The 20,228-nt window shown below is 44.8% G+C and overlaps 1 protein-coding gene across 1 annotated transcript in view; it reads right to left on the reverse strand.

The window, feature by feature from the left end:
- fryb (furry homolog b (Drosophila)) overlaps positions 1-20,228 on the reverse strand; it is a 192,886-nt gene that overhangs the window by 66,075 nt on the left and 106,583 nt on the right. The window contains 11 exon segments of the mRNA XM_046316884.1: positions 132-242; positions 699-859; positions 4,537-4,709; positions 5,060-5,151; positions 6,743-6,800; positions 10,195-10,319; positions 10,674-10,863; positions 14,146-14,405; positions 15,174-15,260; positions 18,381-18,545; positions 19,774-19,884. Of these exon segments, the coding sequence (XP_046172840.1) occupies positions 132-242; positions 699-859; positions 4,537-4,709; positions 5,060-5,151; positions 6,743-6,800; positions 10,195-10,319; positions 10,674-10,863; positions 14,146-14,405; positions 15,174-15,260; positions 18,381-18,545; positions 19,774-19,884 (1,533 nt within the window).

A 20,228-nucleotide genomic window follows, 5' to 3' on the forward strand; every position in this document is an offset into this window, starting at 1 on the left:
GGTGACATAACACTTCATAGAGCTGACATAACACTTCATAGACGTAACACTTCATAGAGGTGAGGTAACACTTCATAGAGGTGACGTAACACTTCATAGAGGTGACATAACCTTTCATATAGGTGACATACCCGTATGTCGTGGCAGGCCAGGATGTTGTCCAGCCATTTGTAGAGATATCCGTCAGTAGAGAGACCCACGTTGTCAAACACTGGACCACAACACAGCACCGCGGACATCGCCTAGGGAGAATCCATGGAATATTTATTTATGTATATGCATACTGTACATCCATGTTTCCTTGTGTGTGTGTGTGTGTGTGTGTATGTGTGTGTTTGTGTGCGTGTGTGTGTACCTTCAGAGGACAGTACTGGTATCTGGTGTGTGTGTGTGTGTGTGTGTGTGTGTGTGTGTGTGTGTGTGTGTGTGTGTGTGTGTGTGTGTGTGTGTGTGTGTGTGTGTGTGTGTGTGTGTGTGTGTGTGTGTGTACCGTACCTTGAGAGAACAATACTGGTATCTGGTGTGTGTGTGTGTGTGTGTATGTTTGTGTGTGTGTACCTCCAGAGAACAGTACTGGTATCTGGTGTGTGTGTGTGTGTGTGTGTGTGTGTGTGTGTGTTGTGTGTGTGTGTGTGTGTGTGTGTGTGTGTGTGTGTGTGTGTGTGTGTGTGTGTGTGTGTGTGTGTGTGTGTGTGTACCTTCAGAGAACAGTATTGGTATCTGGTGATCTGGTGGTTGCGGTCGCTGTAGCGGTCGAGGGGCGTGAACATCACGCTGAAGGGGCCAGCCCATTGGCTGAACAGGATGAAGAGGTGGTGCCTCAGAGACTGCTGGGGGAACAGGAAACGCCGGTGGTGGACTGCAGGAGAAGGGGGGTAAAAAGAGAAAGATAAAGGGTTTTATTATCTATTTAAAACGCTTGACTTCCCCTTTAAACTATGACGGTATTCTGAATGATGTCGTTTTAATAATAATATACAGCGTTTAGCTGGACTTCCCCTTTAAACTATGACGGTATTCTGAATGACGTCGTTTTAATAATAATATACAGTGTTTAGCCAGACTTCCCCTTTAAAATATGACGGTATTCTGAATGATGTCGTATTAAAAATAGCATTCTACGTGTGGGTGGCCCCGGGTTTCGAACACACAATCCTAGTGTTATAGGCGCCATGCTTACCGTAAGAGAATGATCAAATCAAATTAAAGTGAACAATAAGCAAGTAAAGAAATAAAAACAACAGTAAAAAGACAGTGAAAAACAGTAGAGAGGCTACATACAGTAGAGAGGCTATATACAGTAGAGAGGCGATATACAGTAGAGAAGCTATATACAGTACAGAGGCTATATACATTAGAGAGGCTACATACAGTAGAGAGGCTATATACAGTAGAGAGGCAATATACAGTAGAGAGGCTATATACAGTAGTGAGGCTATATACAGTAGAGAGGCTATATACAGTAGAGAGGCTATATACAGTAGAGAGGCTACATACAGTACAGAGGCTATATACAGTAGAGAGGCTATAAACAGAAGAGAGGCTATATACAGTAGAGAGGCTACATACAGTAGAGAGGCTACATACAGTAGAGAGGCTTTTTACAGTAGAGAGGCTATATACAGTAGAGAGGCTACATACAGTAGAGAGGCTATATACAGTAGAGAGGCTACATACAGTAGAGAGGCTCTATACAGTAGAGAGGCTATATACAGAAGAGAGGCTATATACAGTACAGAGGCTATATACAGTAGAGAGGCTACATACAGTAGAGAGACTATATACAGTAGAGAGGCTATATACAGTAGAGAGACTATATACAGTAGAGAGGCTATATACAGTAGAGAGGCTATACAGTACAGAGGCTATATACAGCTATAAACAGAAGAGGCTATATACAGTAGAGAGGCTACATACAGTAGAGAGGCTATACAGTAGAGAGGCTATATACAGTAGAGAGGCTATATACAGTAGAGAGGCTACATACAGTAGAGAGGCTATATACAGTAGAGAGGCTACATACAGTAGAGAGGCTCTATACAGTAGAGAGGCTATATACAGAAGAGAGGCTATATACAGTACAGAGGCTATATACAGTAGAGAGGCTACATACAGTAGAGAGACTATATACAGTAGAGAGGCTATATACAGTAGAGAGGCTATATACAGTAGAGAGGCTATATACAGTAGAGAGGCTACATACAGTAGAGAGACTATATACAGTAGAGAGGCTACATACAGTAGAGAGACTATATACAGTAGAGAGGCTACATACAGTAGAGAGGCTATATACAGTAGAGAGGCTATATACAGTAGAGAGGCTATATACAGTAGAGAGGCTACATACAGTAGAGAGACTATATACAGTAGAGAGGCTACATACAGTAGAGAGCTATATACAGTAGAGAGGCTACATACAGTAGAGAGGCTATATACAGTAGAGAGACTATATACAGTAGAGAGGCTATATACAGTAGAGAGGCTATATACAGTAGAGAGGCTATATACAGTAGAGAGGCTATAAAAGTAGAGAGGCTACATACAGTAGAGAGGCTATATACAGTAGAGAGGCTATATACAGTAGAGAGGCTATATACAGTAGAGAGGCTACATACAGTAGAGAGGCTATATACAGTAGAGAGGCTATATACAGTAGAGAGGCTATATACAGTAGAGAGGCTATAACAGTAGAGAGGCTATATACAGTAGAGAGGCTACATACAGTAGAGAGGCTATATACAGTAGAGAGGCTACATACAGTAGAGAGGCTACATACAGTAGAGAGGCTACATACAGTAGAGAGGCTATATACAGTAGAGAGGCTATATACAGTAGAGAGGCTACAGTTAGTCATGCTGATTGAGGTGGTATGTACATGTAGATATGGTTAAAGTGACTATGCATATATGATGAACAGAGAGTAGCAGTAGCGTAAAAAGAGGGGTTGGTGGGTGGTGGGTGGTGGGACACAATGCAGATAGCCCGGGTTAGCCAATGTGCGGCAGCACTGGTTGGTCGGGCCAATTGAGGAGGTATGTACATATGTACATGAATGTATAGTTGTGACTATGCAGTGACTATGCATTTATGATAAACAGAGAGTAGCAGCAACGTAAAAGAGGGGTTGGTGGGGGCACACAATGCAAAAAGTCAGGGTAGCCATTTGATTACCTGTTCAGGAGTCTTATGGCTTGGGGGTTAAAAACTGTTGAGAAGCCTTTTTGTCCTAGACTTGGCACTCCGGTACCGCTTGCCATGCGGTAGTAGAGAGAACAGTCTATGACTGGGGTGGCTGGGGTCTTTGACCATTTTTAGGGCCTTCCTCTGACACCGCCTGGTGATCCTTAGCTTAGTGATGAGCTTTGAGGGTACTATGGTGTTGAACGCTGAGCTGTAGTCAATGAATATTATTCTCACATAAGTGTTCCTTTTGTCCAGGTGGGAAAGGGCAGTGTGGAGTGCAATAGAGATTGCATCATCTGTGGATCTGTTTGGGCGGAATGCAAATTAGAGTGCTTCTAGGGTTTCTGGGATAATGGTGTTGATGTGAGCCATTACCAGCCTTTCAAAGCCCTTCATGGCTACGGACGTGACTGCTACGGGCCTGTAGTCATTTAGGCAGGTTGCCTTTGTGTTCTTGGGCACAGGGACTATGGTGGTCTGCTTGAAGCATGTAGATATTACAGACTCAATCAGGGACATGTTGAAAATGTCAGTGAAGACACCTGCCAGTTGGTCAGCACATGCCCAGAGCACACGTCCTGGTAATCCGCCTGGCTCCGCGGTCTTGTGCATGTTGACCTGTTTAAAGGTCTTACTCACGTCGGCTACGGAGTGTGATCACACAGTCGTCCGGGAACAGCTGATGCTCTCATGCATGCCTCAGTGTTATTTGCCTCGAAGCGAGCATAGAAGTGATTTAGCTCGTCTGGTAGGCTCGTGTCACTGGGCAGCTCGCGGCTGTGCTTCCCTTTGTAGTCTGTAATAGTTTGCAAGCCCTGCCACATAAGACGAGCGTCGGAGCCGGTGTAGTACGATTCAATCTTAACCCTCTATTGACGCTTTGATGTTTGATGGTTCGTCGCAGGACATAGCGGCATTTCTTGTAAGCTTCCGGGTTAGAGTTCAGCACCTTGAAAGCGGCAGCTCTGCCCTTTAGCTCAGTGCGAATGTTGCCTGTAATCCATGGCTTCTGGTTGGTGTATGTACGTACAGTCACTGTTGGGACGACGTCCTCGATGCACTTATTGATAAAGCCAGTGACTGATGTGGTGTACTCCTCAATGTCATTGGAAGAATCCCATAACATATTCCAGTCTGTTCTAGCAAAACAGTCCTGTAGTTTAGCATCTGCTTCATCTGACCACTTTTTTATAGACCGAGTCACTGGTGCTTCCTGCTTTAATTTTTTATTGTAAGCAGGAATCCGGAGGATAGAGTTGGGGTCTGATTTACCAAATGGAGGGCGAGGGTGAGCTTTGGTCTGTGTGTGGTTACTATAGGAGTATTGCATAGTATTATGGGGTGTATAGTTACCAGGGACACACTGTATGAGGTTGGCCACCATGCCAGAGAAGTGGGCCCTGATGTCTTTGAGGACATCCAGCTCCTTGTCGTTCTCGGCTTCCAGCAGCATCCTGGTCAGGTCCACGTACTCCAGGAACAGAGCTCCTAACGCCAGGCTGTCACGCTCCAACGCTCCGTTAGTACTACAGGAGGAGGAGGGGGAACACACAGAGAGAGAGAGAGAGAGAGAGAGAGAGAGAGAGAGAGAGAGAGAGAGAGAGAGAGAGAGAAACAGAGACAGAGACAGAGACAGAGAGAGAGAGAGAGAGAGAGAGAGAGAAAGAAACAGAGACAGAGAGAGAAACAGATTAGACAAATGATTAGAAGGCAGTGTGTGTGTGAGAATGTGTGACATTGTGTGTGTGTGTGTGTGTGTGTGTGTGTGTGTGTGTGTGTGTGTGTGTGTGTGTGTGTGTGTGTGTGTGTGTGTGTGTGTGTGTGTGTGTGTGTGTGTGTGTGTGTGTGTGTTTGACAGCTTTTGTGTTTGTGCTACCTGTCACTGATAACTCCAGCGTCGGCCAGCAGTTCAAAGATTCTGAGAAGCTGCAGTCTGAGCAGGTCCCTCCTCTCACGACGCTTCTTATTCTAGAACACATTTACATGACATTATTCTAGGACACATTTACATGGCATTATTCTAGGACACATTTACATGACATTATTCTAGAACACATTTACATGCCATTATTCTGGGACAGATTTACATGACATTATTCTGGGACACATTTACATGACATTATTCTAGAACACATTTACATGACATTATTCTGGGACAGATTTACATGACATTATTCTAGAACACATTTACATGACATTATTCTGGGACAGATTTACATGACATTATTCTGGGACACATTTACATGACATTATTCTAGAACACATTTACATGACATTATTCTGGGACAGATTTACATGACATTATTCTAGAACACATTTACATGACATTATTCTGGGACAGATTTACATGACATTATTCTGGGACAGATTTACATGACATTATTCTGGGACACATTTACATGACATTATTCTGGGACAGATTTACATGGCATTATTCTAGAACACATTTACATGACATTATTCTGGGACACATTTACATGACATTATTCTGGGACACATTTACATGACATTATTCTGGGACACATTTACATGACATTATTCTAGAACACATTTACATGGCATTATTCTGGGACAGATTTACATGACATTATTCTGGGACACATTTACATTACATTATTCTAGAATACATTTACATGGCATTATTCTAGAACACATTTACATGACATTATTCTGGGACAGATTTACATGACATTATTCTAGAACACATTTACATGACATTATTCTGGGACACATTTACATGGCATTATTCTGGGACACATTTACATGACATTATTCTAGAACACATTTAAATGGCATTATTCTGGGACAGATTTACATGACAATATTCTGGGACACATTTACATGACATTATTCTGGGACACATTTACATGACATTATTCTAGAACACATTTACATGGCATTATTCTGGGACAGATTTACATGACATTATTCTGGGACACATTTACATGACATTATTCTAGAACACATTTACATGACATTATTCTGGGACAGATTTACATGACATTATTCTGGGACAGATTTACATGGCATTATTCTAGAACACATTTACGTGACATTATTCTGGGACACATTTACATGGCATTATTCTGCGACAGATTTACATGACATTATTCTGGGACACATTTACATGACATTATTCTAGAACACATTTACATGACATTATTCTGGGACAGATTTACATGACATTATTCTGGGACAGATTTACATGACATTATTCTGGGACAGATTTACATGACATTATTCTGGGACAGATTTACATGACATTATTGTAGAACACATTTACATGACATTATTCTAGAACACATTTACATGACATTATTCTAGAACACATTTACATGACATTATTCTGGGACAGATTTACATGACATTATTCTGGGACAGATTTACATGACATTATTCTAGAACACATTTACATGACATTATTCTAGAACACATTTACATGACATTATTCTGGGATGACACTGATTCTAGAACACTGTGATGGACCTGGAAACAGATCAGCTTGGTAACTAGTGTCCCGTTAAAGACACAGTCAGACAGTTAGACAGTAGTACTGTACCTCAGGTCTCCGTTCCAGGGCCTCCTTCATCAGTGGGTGGAGCTCCTCCACTAATTCTCTATGATTGGGGACACAACGTAGGGAAATAAGATTTGAGTTCATGATAAAAGTACACACACAGACATATTGTACGACTTCAGGGAGATGAACATTTAAGTCTGAGTTAGGGCAGTGTTTTATCCCACTGTATTTAAACAGTGGTAGCCTAATTCCCAAACCCTATAGAGTACCGTAGAGCCTCATCTGTGTGGAGACTGAAGATGTTTTAGTCTGTCCATGACCTTCCTCTCAAATACAACTCTCTCTCTTCTCGTAATGAAATACCTGTCCTCTACCGCCACACGCATGCACACGCATGCACGCATGCACGCATACAAACACACACAGACCAGACCAGAGAGAGCAAGAGAGAAAGAGACAGAAGAGAGAGAGAGAGAGAGAGAGACATATAGACACAGAGAGAGAGAGAGCAAGAGAGAGAGAGACACAGAGAGAGAGAGAGAGAGAGAGAGAGAGAGAGAGAGAGAGAGAGAGAGACAGATAGACACAGAGAGAGAGAGAGACAGATGGACACAGAGAGAGAGAGAGAGAGAGAGAGACAGGAGAGAGAGAGAGAGAGAGAGAGAGAGAGAGAGAGAGAGAGAGAGAGAGAGAGAGAGAGAGAGAGAGAGAGAGAGAGAGAGAGAGAGAGAGAGATGGGAGAGATGGGAGGACTGTAATTGAAGGAGTGTTTAAATAGAGAACAGATACACCTCCACTAATCTCTCCATCTCTCCTCCTAATCTCTCTATCTCCCCTCCTCACCTAATCTATATTCTCTCCTCCTCACCTAATCTCTCCATCTCTCCTAATCTCTCCATCTCTCTCCATCTCCCCTCCTCACCTAATCTATCTCCATCTGCTCCTCCTCTCTCATTCTCCTAATCTCTCCATCTCTCCTCCTAATCTCTCTTTCAATCTCCAACCTTAACCCCTCCTCATCCCTAATCTATATTCTCTCCTCCTCACCTAATCTCTCCATCTCTCATCTCCTAATCTCCAACCTCCATCTCTGCTTTCAATCTCACCTAAACTCTCATCATTCTCTTTCAATACATCTCCAACCATAACCCATCTCTCTTTCAATCTCCAACCTTAACCCATCTCTCTTTCAATCTCCAACCTTAACCCATCTCTCTTTCAATCCATCTCCAACCTTAACCCATATCTCTTTCAATCTCCAACCTTAACCCATCACTCTTTCAATCTCCAACCTTAACCCATCTCTCTTTCAATCTCCATCCTTAACCCATCTCTCTTTCAATCTCCAACCTTAACCCATCTCTCTTTCAATCCATCTCCAACCTCAACCCATCTCTCTTTCAATCTCCAACCTTAACCCATCTCTCTTTCAATCTCCAACCTTAACCCATCTCTCTTTCAATCTCCATCCTTAACCCATCTCTCTTTCAATCTCCAACCTTAACCCATCTCTCTTTCAATCTCCAACCTTAACCCATCTCTCTTTCAATCTCCAGCCTTAACCCATCTCTCTTTCAATCTCCAACCTTAACCCATCTCTCTTTCAATCTCCAACCTTAACCCATCTCTCTTTCAATCTCCATCCTTAACCCATCTCTCTTTCAATCTCCATCCTTAACCCATCTCTCTTTCAATCTCCAACCTTAACCCACCTCTCTTTCAATCTCCAACCTTAACCCATCTCTCTTTCAATCTCCAACCTTAACCCATCTCTCTTTCAATCTCCATCCTTAACCCATCTCTCTTTCAATCTCCATCCTTAACCCATCTCTCTTTCAATCTCCAACCTTAACCCATCTCTCTTTCAATCTCCAACCTTAACCCATCTCTCTTTCAATCTCCAACCTTAACCCATCTCTCTTTCAATCTCCAACCTTAACCCATCTCTCTTTCAATCTCCAACCTTAACCCATCTCTCTTTCAATCTCCATCCTTAACCCATCTCTCTTTCAATCTCCATCCTTAACCCATCTCTCTTTCAATCTCCATCCTTAACCCACCTCTCTTTCAATCTCCAACTCTTTCAATCTCCAACCTTAACCCATCTCTCTTTCAATCTCCAACCTTAACCCATCTCTCTTTCAATCTCCAACCTTAACCCATCTCTCTTTCAATCTCCATCCTTAACCCATCTCTCTTTCAATCTCCAACCTTAACCCATCTCTTTCTTTCAATCTCCATCCTTAACCCATCTCTCTTTCAATCTCCATCCTTAACCCATCTCTCTTTCAATCTCCAACCTTAACCCATCTCTCTTTCAATCTCCAACCTTAACCCATCTCTTTCAATTTCAATCTCCAACCTTAACCCATCTCTCTTTCAATCTCCAACCTTAACCCATCTCTCTTTCAATCTCCAACCTTAACCCATCTCTCTTTCAATCTCCAACCTTAACCCATCTCTCTTTCAATCTCCAACCTTAACCCATCTCTCTTTCAATCTCTTAAATCTCTCTTTCTCCAACCTTAACCCATCTCTCTTTCAATCTCCAACCTTAACCCATCTCTCTTTCAATCTCCAACCTTAACCCATCTCTCTTTCAATCTCCATCCTTAACCCACCTCTCTTTCAATCTCCAACCATAACCCATCTCTCTTTCAATCTCCAACCTTAACCCATCTCTCTTTCAATCTCCATCCTTAACCCATCTCTCTTTCAATCTCCAACCATAACCCATCTCTCTTTCAATCTCCAACCTTAACCCATCTCTCTTTCAATCTCCAACCATACCCCATCTCTCTTTCAATCTCCATCCTTAACCCATCTCTCTTTCTCTCCATTCAATTCCTTATTCTTAATTTACTGGTAACATAGAATGCACTCAGTCTTCCTTACAAACGTCTCTGTGTGTGTGTATGTGTGTGCGTGTGTGTGCGTGTGTATGGGTGTGTGTGTGGCTGCGTGTGTATATGTGTGTGTGCGTGTGCATGTGCATGTGTGTGTCTGTCTGTGTGTGTGTGCATGTGTGTGTGTGCGTGCGTGTGTGTGTGTCTGTTTGTGTGTCTGCGTGTGTGTCTGGGTGTGTGTGTGTCTGTGTGTGTGGTGTGTGTGTGTGTGTGTGTGTCTGTGTGTGTGTGTGCGTGTGTGTGTGTCTGTTTGTGTGTGCGTGTGTGTGCGTGTATGTCTGTGTGTGTGTGCGTCTGTGTGTGTGTGTCTGTGTGTGCGTGTGTGTGTGTCTGTGTGGGTGTGGGTGTGTGTGTGTGTGCGTGTATGTCTGTGTGTGTGTGTGTGCGTGTATGTCTGTGTGTGTGTGTGTGTCTGTGTGTGTCTGTGTGTGTCGTGTGTCTGTGTGTGTGCGTGTGTGTGTGTGTGGTGTGTGTGTGTCTGTCTGTGTCTGTGTGTGTGTGTCTGTGTGTGTGTGTGTCTGTGTGTGTGGTGTGTGTGTGTGTCTGTGTGTGTGTGTGTCTGTGTGTGTGGTGTGTGTGTGATACCTGAACACCAGTGCGTTGGTGCGTCCGAGGCCCAGCACTAGACATTCAGTGATCTCTATGCTCTCAGCTCTCATCAGAGGGACCAGCTGTTTCAGGAGCCACGCCACTGACGGAGTACCAATCACCTGATCAATACACAATGAATACATCATCAATAACACACACAGATCTGATCGTAGCCACTGACGGAGTACCAATCACCTGATCAATACACAATGAATACATCATCAATAACACACACACAGATCTGATCGTAGCCACTGACGGAGTACCAATCACCTGATCAATACACAATGAATACATCATCAATAACACACACAGATCTGATCGTAGCCACTGACGGAGTACCAATCACCTGATCAATACACAATGAATATATCATCAATACACAATGAATACATCATCAATAACACACACACAGCTCTAATCACATACACACACACACAACCCCCCACCTATCCACCTACCACCCCCTCTACCTTGTTGTCGTAGGTAACACTGCCGTCAGGTGTGGTAGCAGTGATTTCAGGTGTTGAGGCTCTCAGGTGCCCAGGTGACATGATGCTGGGTTTGGCCACGCCCAGACACAGGATCAGGTAGTTCCTCCACAGAGAGATGGAGCTGTCACTGGAGCCGGCCGACGAGGTCTTCTTAGCATTCACTGGACTGCTGTAACACACACACACACACACACACACACACACACACACACACACACACACACACACACACACACACACACACACACACACACACACACACACACACACACACACACACACACACACACACACACACACACACACACACACACACACACGGTCACAGTAATAATAACAATAATAATAATAAAAGTAAACAGTATTGCAGCAGCGTATGTGTGTTATACCCTGACTATACCGTTCGCGTGCGCAAAATACATTTAGAAATCTATATTATTTAATTATTGCACCACGCTGCTCGTGCGCGTCAACGAGCGTCTGCGTCGCTAAAAGTCCTTTCTATTTCTGACACAGATCTCGCTGCAAGTCCTGCCTCTCCCATCTGCTCATTGGTTATAGAGGCAAGTACCCACGTGCCTTCTCCTCATTGGCTATGCCCACGTGGGTGATTGAAAGATGAACTGTTTTGCCGGTTGTCATGGTAATACTATGAAAGTGTAGATGCCAATCACCATATAAGTTCAAAGATGAAAAAGCCTGGTAGGAGGAGAGATGACTAGAAACGATTCGGTTGACCGTTTTATGTGTGGATTAATTGGTGGAGTAGAGGTCCTTGTGCATTTCAGGTAAAATAACAACTCAATGTTTATATCCCAGGACAAATTATCTAGCAACTGCAAGCTAACTATCTAAATTGCCATACATGTTTAATGCTTTTCGACCTGTCCCCAAATTAATGTCATTGGTTCAGATCTACGACATGCAGGTTATCGTATGCACGATACTGCACGATGGCGCACGCGCGCAGCCGGTTTGGGTTCCGTGTTAGTGTGTGTGTGTCAATAAATAGCAGCATAGTGGTCCTAATTAATGTAATCAATAATCAATGAACAACAGTGTAGTTGTCCTAATTAATGTTAGCTACAGCTACAGGTACAGATATAGCTACAGATACATAAAAGCTACAGATACAGGTACAGATAAAGATAGAGCTACAGATACAGATATAGATACAGATACAGATACAGGTACAGGTACAGATACAGGTACAGGTACATATAAAGATAGAGCTACAGATACAGATACAGATACAGATAGAGCTACAGATAGAGATACAGATAGAGCTACAGATACAGATATAGATACAGATACAGATAGAGCTACAGATACAGGTACATATAAAGATACAGATACAGATAGAGCTACAGATACAGGTACAGATACAGGTACATATAAAGATACAGGTACAGATACAGATATAGATAGAGCTACAGATAGAGCTACAGATAGAGCTACAGATAGAGCTACAGATACAGGTACATATAAAGATAGAGCTACAGATACAGGTACAGATACAGATAGAGCTACAGATACAGATAGCTACATATACAGATAGAGCTACAGATAGAGATACAGATACAGATAGAGCTACAGATACAGATAGCTACATATACAGATAGAGCTACAGATAGAGATACAGATACAGATAGAGCTACAGATACAGATAGCTACATATACAGATAGAGCTACAGATAGAGATATAGATACAGATAGAGCTACAGATACATAACAGATACAGATACATAACAGATACATAACAGATACAGATACAGATACATAACAGATACAGATACAGATAGAGCTACATATACAGATACAGATAGAGCTACAGATAGAGCTACATATACAGATACAGATAGAGCTACAGATAGAGATACAGATACATAACAGATACAGATACATATAGAGCTACAGATAGAGCTACAGATACAGATAGAGCTACAGATACAGATAGCTACATATACAGATAGAGCTACAGATAGAGATACAGATACAGATAGAGCTACAGATACATAACAGATACAGATACATAACAGATACATAACAGATTCAGCTACAGATACAGATACAGCTACATACAGCTACATACGGCTACAGATACAGATACATAACAGCTACAGCGACAGATACATAACAGATTCAGCTACAGATACAGATACAGCTACATACAGCTACAGATACAGCTACAGATACAGATAAAGCTACATACAGCTATAGATACAGCTACAGCTACATGCAGCTACAGATACAGCTACAGATGCAGATACAGATACAGGTACAGCTACATACAGCTACATACAGATACATACAGCTACATACAGCTACAGATAAAGCTACATACAGCTACAGATACAGATAAAGCTACATACAGCTACAGATACAGATACAGATACATACAGGTACTGATAAAGCTACATACAGATACAGCTACAGATCGGATACAGATACAGATACAGATACATACAGATAAAGCTACATACAGATAAAGCTACATACAGAAACAGATAAAGCTACATACAGATAAAGCTACATACAGATACAGATAAAGCTACATACAGAAACAGATAAAGCTACATACAGATACAGATAAAGCTACATACAGATACAGATAAAGCTACATACAGATACAGCTACATACAGATACAGATAAAGCTGCATACAGCTACAGATACAGATAAAGCTACATACAGCTACAGATACAGCTACAGATACAGATAAAGCTACATACAGCTACAGATACAGATAAAGCTACATACAGATACAGATAAAGCTGCATACAGCTACAGATACAGATAAAGCTACATACAGCTACAGATACAGCTACAGATAAAGCTACATACAGCTACAGATACAGATAAAGCTACATACAGATACAGATAAAGCTACATACAGCTACAGATACAGATAAAGCTACATACAGATACAGATAAAGCTACATACAGATACAGATAAAGCTGCATACAGATACAGATACAGATACAGATAAAGCTACATACAGATACAGCTACAGATAAAGCTACATACAGATACAGATAAAGCTACATACAGATACAGATACATACAGATACAGATACAGATAAAGCTACATACAGATACAGATAAAGCTACATACAGATACAGATAAAGCTACATACAGATACAGATAAAGCTACATACAGATACAGATAAAGCTACATACAGATACAGATACAGATACATACAGATACAGATAAAGCTACATACAGATACAGATAAAGCTACATACAGATACAGATAAAGCTACATACAGATAAAGCTACATACAGATACAGGTACAGATACAGATACATACAGATACAGAGCTATTGCTAGGTAGGACAAAAGGGCACAGTAAGACTGGGTTTAGGTATTCCTGTGTCTGACCATGTCTACACACATAGGCGTGTATGTATGTGTGTGTGTGTGTCTGACCCCTGTGTGTTGTACGTACTTGGGGTCAACCAGCGGCAGCAGCAGCTGTAGCCTGGTGAATGCGTAGGGCCAGGCGTAGCTGAGAGCGGTAGGGCAGAGTTTGGGGAGGTGTTCCTGGCGCAGGAAGCTGTGTAGACAGAGTACCCAGGGGTCTTTGACACACTGGGCATAGATCCATACATGGCTGGGACTCTTCACGTCGTAGGCACTGCTCACCAGTCTGGCTGTCCACTCCACCAACCACTGTAGGTCCACGTGGTGGCTGAGAGGGAGGGTGGACTAGAGGGGGAGGAAAGGAGAGGAGAGAGGAGGGGGAGGAGGGAGGAGAGGAGTGGAGAAGATAGGGGGGAAGGGGGAGGAGTGGAGAGAGAGGAGAGGAGAGGAGAGGAGAGGAGAGGAGAGGAGAGGAGAGGAGAGGAGAGGAGAGGAGAGGAGAGGAGAGGAGAGGAGAGGAGAGGAGAGGAGAGGAGAGGAGAGGAGAGGAGAGGAGAGGAGAGGAGAGGAGAGATTAAGGAAACACAGGCCTTGTCTACTAACCAGTCTTGTCTACCACTAAATTAAACGACATACTATGTACTTATCATCAGAACGTACTATCACCATACTACTCATCCATACTGAGAACCATTTAATGTGAAATCACACTTGTTCCCTGCAAACATGTTATTTTTCTACAGCGGTCTCCTATTCTAATGATCAGATTTTGTCTAAGCTGATATCAGCATGTTCTGTACATCCTGGCATTTTTCAATATAACACATACTGTAAAACCTTTTATTCTTGCACACCCAAAAAGCCTACTACGAAGAACGCATCTATTGGTATTTGGACACACACAGACACACACACAGACACACACAGAAAAACACACACAGACAAACAGACACAGACACACACAGACAAACACACACAGACACACACAGACAAACACACATACAGACACACACACAGACAAACACACACAGACACACACAGACAAACACACATACAGACACACACACAGACAAACACACACAGACACAGAAAGAGAGAGACAGTGTGACTTACAGAGTCGGACACGGCCACGTGTACAAAGCTGTCCATAACAGCAGGACTGAGCTGGTCCATCACCTCTATCATAGGCTTGTCATCATCCTGCAGGGAGGAAGAAAGCACATGGATGTCAGTACATGGAGTTAAATGGAAACAAACAGAAACGCACAGAGTTATCAACAGAATGGACTTTAGTAATGCTTCTATCATAATGATGAGACAGACCAGTAGTCCCTATCCATAATGACTTCTTCGGCAGGCCCTATAGGAGAACCCTTTGAAGAACCCTATTTTGGTTGCCGATAGAACACTTTTGGTTCCAGGTAGAACCCATTAAGAACCCTTTCTATAGAGGGTTCTACCTGGAACCAAAATGTTGTTCTTCAAAGGGTTCTCCAACGGGGACAACCCAAGAAGCCTTTTGGAGCCCGTTTATCCAACAGGGCTCCGGGCAGCCGAGCGGAAATGGAGGAAAACTCGCCTCCCTGCGGACCTGGCATCCTTTCGCTCCCTCCTCTCTACATTTTCCTCTTCTGTCTCTGCTGCTAAAGCCTCTTTCTACCACTCTAAATTCCAAGCTTCTGCCTCTAACCCTAGGAAGCTCTTTGCCACCTTCTCCTCCCTCCTGAATCCTCCCCCCCCCCCTCCCTCTCTGCAGATGACTTCGTCAACCATTTTGAAAAGAAGGTCGACGACATCCGATCCTCGTTTGCTAAGTCAAACGACACCGCTGGTTCTGCTCACACTGCCCTACCCTGTGCTCTGACCTCTTTCTCCCCTCTCTCTCCAGATGAAATCTCGCGTCTTGTGACGGCCGGCCGCCCAACAACCTGCCCGCTTGACCCTATCCCCTCCTCTCTTCTCCAGACCATTTCCGGAGACCTTCTCCCTTACCTCACCTCGCTCATCAACTCATCCCTGACCGCTGGCTACGTCCCTTCCGTCTTCAAGAGAGCAAGAGTTGCACCCCTTCTGAAAAAACCTACACTCAATCCCTCCGATGTCAACAACTACAGACCAGTATCCCTTCTTTCTTTTCTCTCCAAAACTCTTGAACGTGCCGTCCTTGGCCAGCTCTCCCGCTATCTCTCTCAGAATGACCTTCTTGATCCAAATCAGTCAGGTTTCAAGACTAGTCATTCAACTGAGACTGATCTTCTCTGTATCACGGAGGCGCTCCGCACCGCTAAAGCTAACTCTCTCTCCTCTGCTCTCATCCTTCTGGACCTATCGGCTGCCTTCGATACTGTGAACCATCAGATCCTCCTCTCCACCCTCTCCGAGTTGGGCATCTCCGGCGCGGCCCACGCTTGGATTGCGTCCTACCTGACAGGTCGCTCCTACCAGGTGGCGTGTCGAGAATCTGTCTCCTCACCACGCGCTCTCACCACTGGTGTCCCCCAGGGCTCTGTTCTAGGCCCTCTCCTATTCACGCTATACACCAAGTCACTTGGCTCTGTCATAACCTCACATGGTCTCTCCTATCATTGCTATGCAGACGACACACAATTAATCTTCTCCTTTCCCCCTTCTGATGACCAGGTGGCGAATCGCATCTCTGCATGTCTGGCAGACATATCAGTGTGGATGACGGATCACCACCTCAAGCTGAACCTCGGCAAGACGGAGCTGCTCTTCCTCCCGGGGAAGGACTGCCCGTTCCATGATCTCGCCATCACGGTTGACAACTCCATTGTGTCCTCCTCCCAGAGCGCTAAGAACCTTGGCGTGATCCTGGACAACACCCTGTCATTCTCAACTAACATCAAGGCGGTGGCCCGTTCCTGTAGGTTCATGCTCTACAACATCCGCAGAGTACGACCCTGCCTCACACAGGAAGCGGCGCAAGTCCTAATCCAGGCACTTGTCATCTCCTGTCTGGATTACTGCAACTCGCTGTTGGCTGGGCTCCCTGCCTGTGCCATTAAACCCCTACAACTCATCCAGAACGCCGCAGCCCGTCTGGTGTTCAACCTTCCCAAGTTCTCTCACATCACCCCGCTCTCTCCACTGGCTTCCAGTTGAAGCTCGCATCCGCTACAAGACCATGGTGCTTGCCTACGGAGCTGTGAGGGGAACGGCACCTCAGTACCTCCAGGCTCTGATCAGGCCCTACACCCAAACAAGGGCACTGCGTTCATCCACCTCTGGCCTGCTCGCCTCCCTACCACTGAGGAAGTACAGTTCCCGCTCAGCCCAGTCAAAACTGTTCGCTGCTCTGGCCCCCCAATGGTGGAACAAACTCCCTCACGACGCCAGGACAGCGGAGTCAATCACCACCTTCCGGAGACACCTGAAACCCCACCTCTTTAAGGAATACCTAGGATAGGATAAGTAATCCTTCTCACCCCCCTTTAAGATTTAGATGCACTATTGTAAAGTGACTGTTCCACTGGATGTCATAAGGTGAATGCACCAATTTGTAAGTCGCTCTGGATAAGAGCGTCTGCTAAATGACTTAAATGTAAATGTAAATGTAAATGTAAGAGTAGTGATACAGCTATAGCCAGTCTCCTCTCTTACTCCTACTTATTTCTCCCTCCCTCCCTCCCTCCGTGCCTCTCCTTCCTTCCTCCCTCCGTACCTCTCCTTCCTTCCTTCCTTCCTTCCTTCCTTCCTTCCTTCCTTCCTTCCTTCCTTCCTTCCTTCCTTCCTTCCTTCCTTCCTCCGTCCCTCCCTCCCTCCCTCCCTCCCTCCCTCCCTCCCTCCCTCCCTCCCTCCCTCTCTCTCTCTCTCTCTCCCTCCCTCCCTCCCTCCCTCCCTCCCTCCCTCCCTCCCTCCCTCCCTCCCTCCCTCCGTGCCTCTCCTTCCTCCCTCCCTCCCTCCCTCCCTCCCTCCCTCCCTCCCTCCCTCCCTCCCTCCCTCCCTCCCTCTCCTTCCTCCCTGCGTGCCTCTGCTCCCTCCCTGTGCATGTCAGATGGTATTGAAGAGGATGTGTATCTCCCTGAAGACAGACAGTCTACCAGCCCTTCCCTCTTCTCCTTATCTCCCTCCCCTCATACCTCTGCGTGTCCTATAGTATTGAAGAGGATGTGTATCTCCCTGAGGACAGACAGCTAGTTTACCAGCCCGTCCCTCTTCTCCTTATCTCCCTCCCTCCCTCCCTACCTCTGCGTGTCCTATAGTATTGAAGAGGATGTGTATCTCCCTGAGGACAGACAGCTAGTTTACCAGCCCGTCCCTCTTCTCCTTATCTCCCTCCCTCCCTCCCTCCATCCCTACCTCTGCGTGTCCTATAGTATTGAAGAGAATGCGTATTTCTCTGAGAACAGACACAGCCAGTTTGCGTGTGCTGGTCTGACAGGAGCAGAGGAGCAGCAGAGCCAGGCCTTCTACAGCATGAAGCACTGAGCAGTGAGGACTACGGTCTGGTAGTCTTTGACTGGCCTGGGGAGGAAGGGAGGGAGAGTTAGATACAACACACTGAAGCAGACATGCATGTATACTCAGTAAAATACACACATAGACACTACACACACACACACTACACACTACACACACACACACTACACACTACACACACACTACACACACATAGATACACTAAACACACACACACACACACACACACACACACACACACACACACACACACACACACACACACACACACACACACACACACACACACACACACACACACACACACACACACACACACACACACTACACACACACACACACACACTACACACTACACACACTACACACTACACACACACACACTACACACTACACACACACTACACACACAGACACACTACACACACATAGACACACTACACACACATAGACACACTACACACTACACACTACACACTACACACTACAGACACACTACACACACATAGACACACTACACAAACACTACACACACACACACTACACACACATAGACACACTACACACTACAGACACACTACACACACACACACTACACACTACACACACACTACACACACATAGATACACTACACACACAGACACACTACACACACAGACACACTACACACACATAGACACACTACACACACACTACACACACACACACTACACACACACTACACACACACACTACACACACATTGACACACTACACACACAGACACACTACACACACATAGACACACTACACACACAGACACACTACACACACATAGATACACTACACACACATTGACACACTACACACACATAGATACACTACACACACAGACACACTACACACACAGACACACTACACACACATAGATACACTACACACACAGACACACTACACACACAGACACATAGATACACTACACACACAGACACACTACACACATAGACACACTACACACACATTGACACACTACACACACATAGATACACTACACACACAGACACACTACACACACATAGACACACTACACAAACACTACACACACACTACACACTACACACACTACACACACACTACACACACACACTACACACACATATACACACTACACAAACATTACACACACACACACCCTACACACCCTACACATACTACACACACACTACACACACACACACACCCTACACACACTACACACACACACCCTACACACACTACACACACCCTACAAACCTCAGCAGCCCGTTTGTTCCCAGGGACCTGCAGTGTGAGTCTCCACTGTGTGAGCAGTTGCAGCAGTAGTTTGATGGAGGAGTCCTGCAGACCCTGGTGTGTGTCCTGAACCTGGAGGCACACAGAGAGGGAGCCATCACACAGAGCCATCAGAGAGCCATCACACAGAGAGGGAGCCATCACACAGAGGCATCACACAGAGCCATCACACAGAGAGGGAGCCATCACACAGAGCCATCACACAGAGAGGGAGCCATCACACAGAGCCATCACACAGAGCCATCAGACAGAGAGGGAGCCATCAGACAGAGCCATCACACAGAGCCATCACACAGAGCCATCACACAGAGAGGGAGCCATCACACAGAGCCATCACACAGAGAGGGAGCCATCACACAGAGCCATCAGACAGAGCCATCACACAGAGAGGGAGCCATCACACAGAGGCATCACAC

The sequence above is a fragment of the Oncorhynchus gorbuscha genome, linkage group LG20 (assembly GCF_021184085.1).
Source record: "Oncorhynchus gorbuscha isolate QuinsamMale2020 ecotype Even-year linkage group LG20, OgorEven_v1.0, whole genome shotgun sequence".
NCBI lineage: Eukaryota > Metazoa > Chordata > Actinopteri > Salmoniformes > Salmonidae > Oncorhynchus > Oncorhynchus gorbuscha.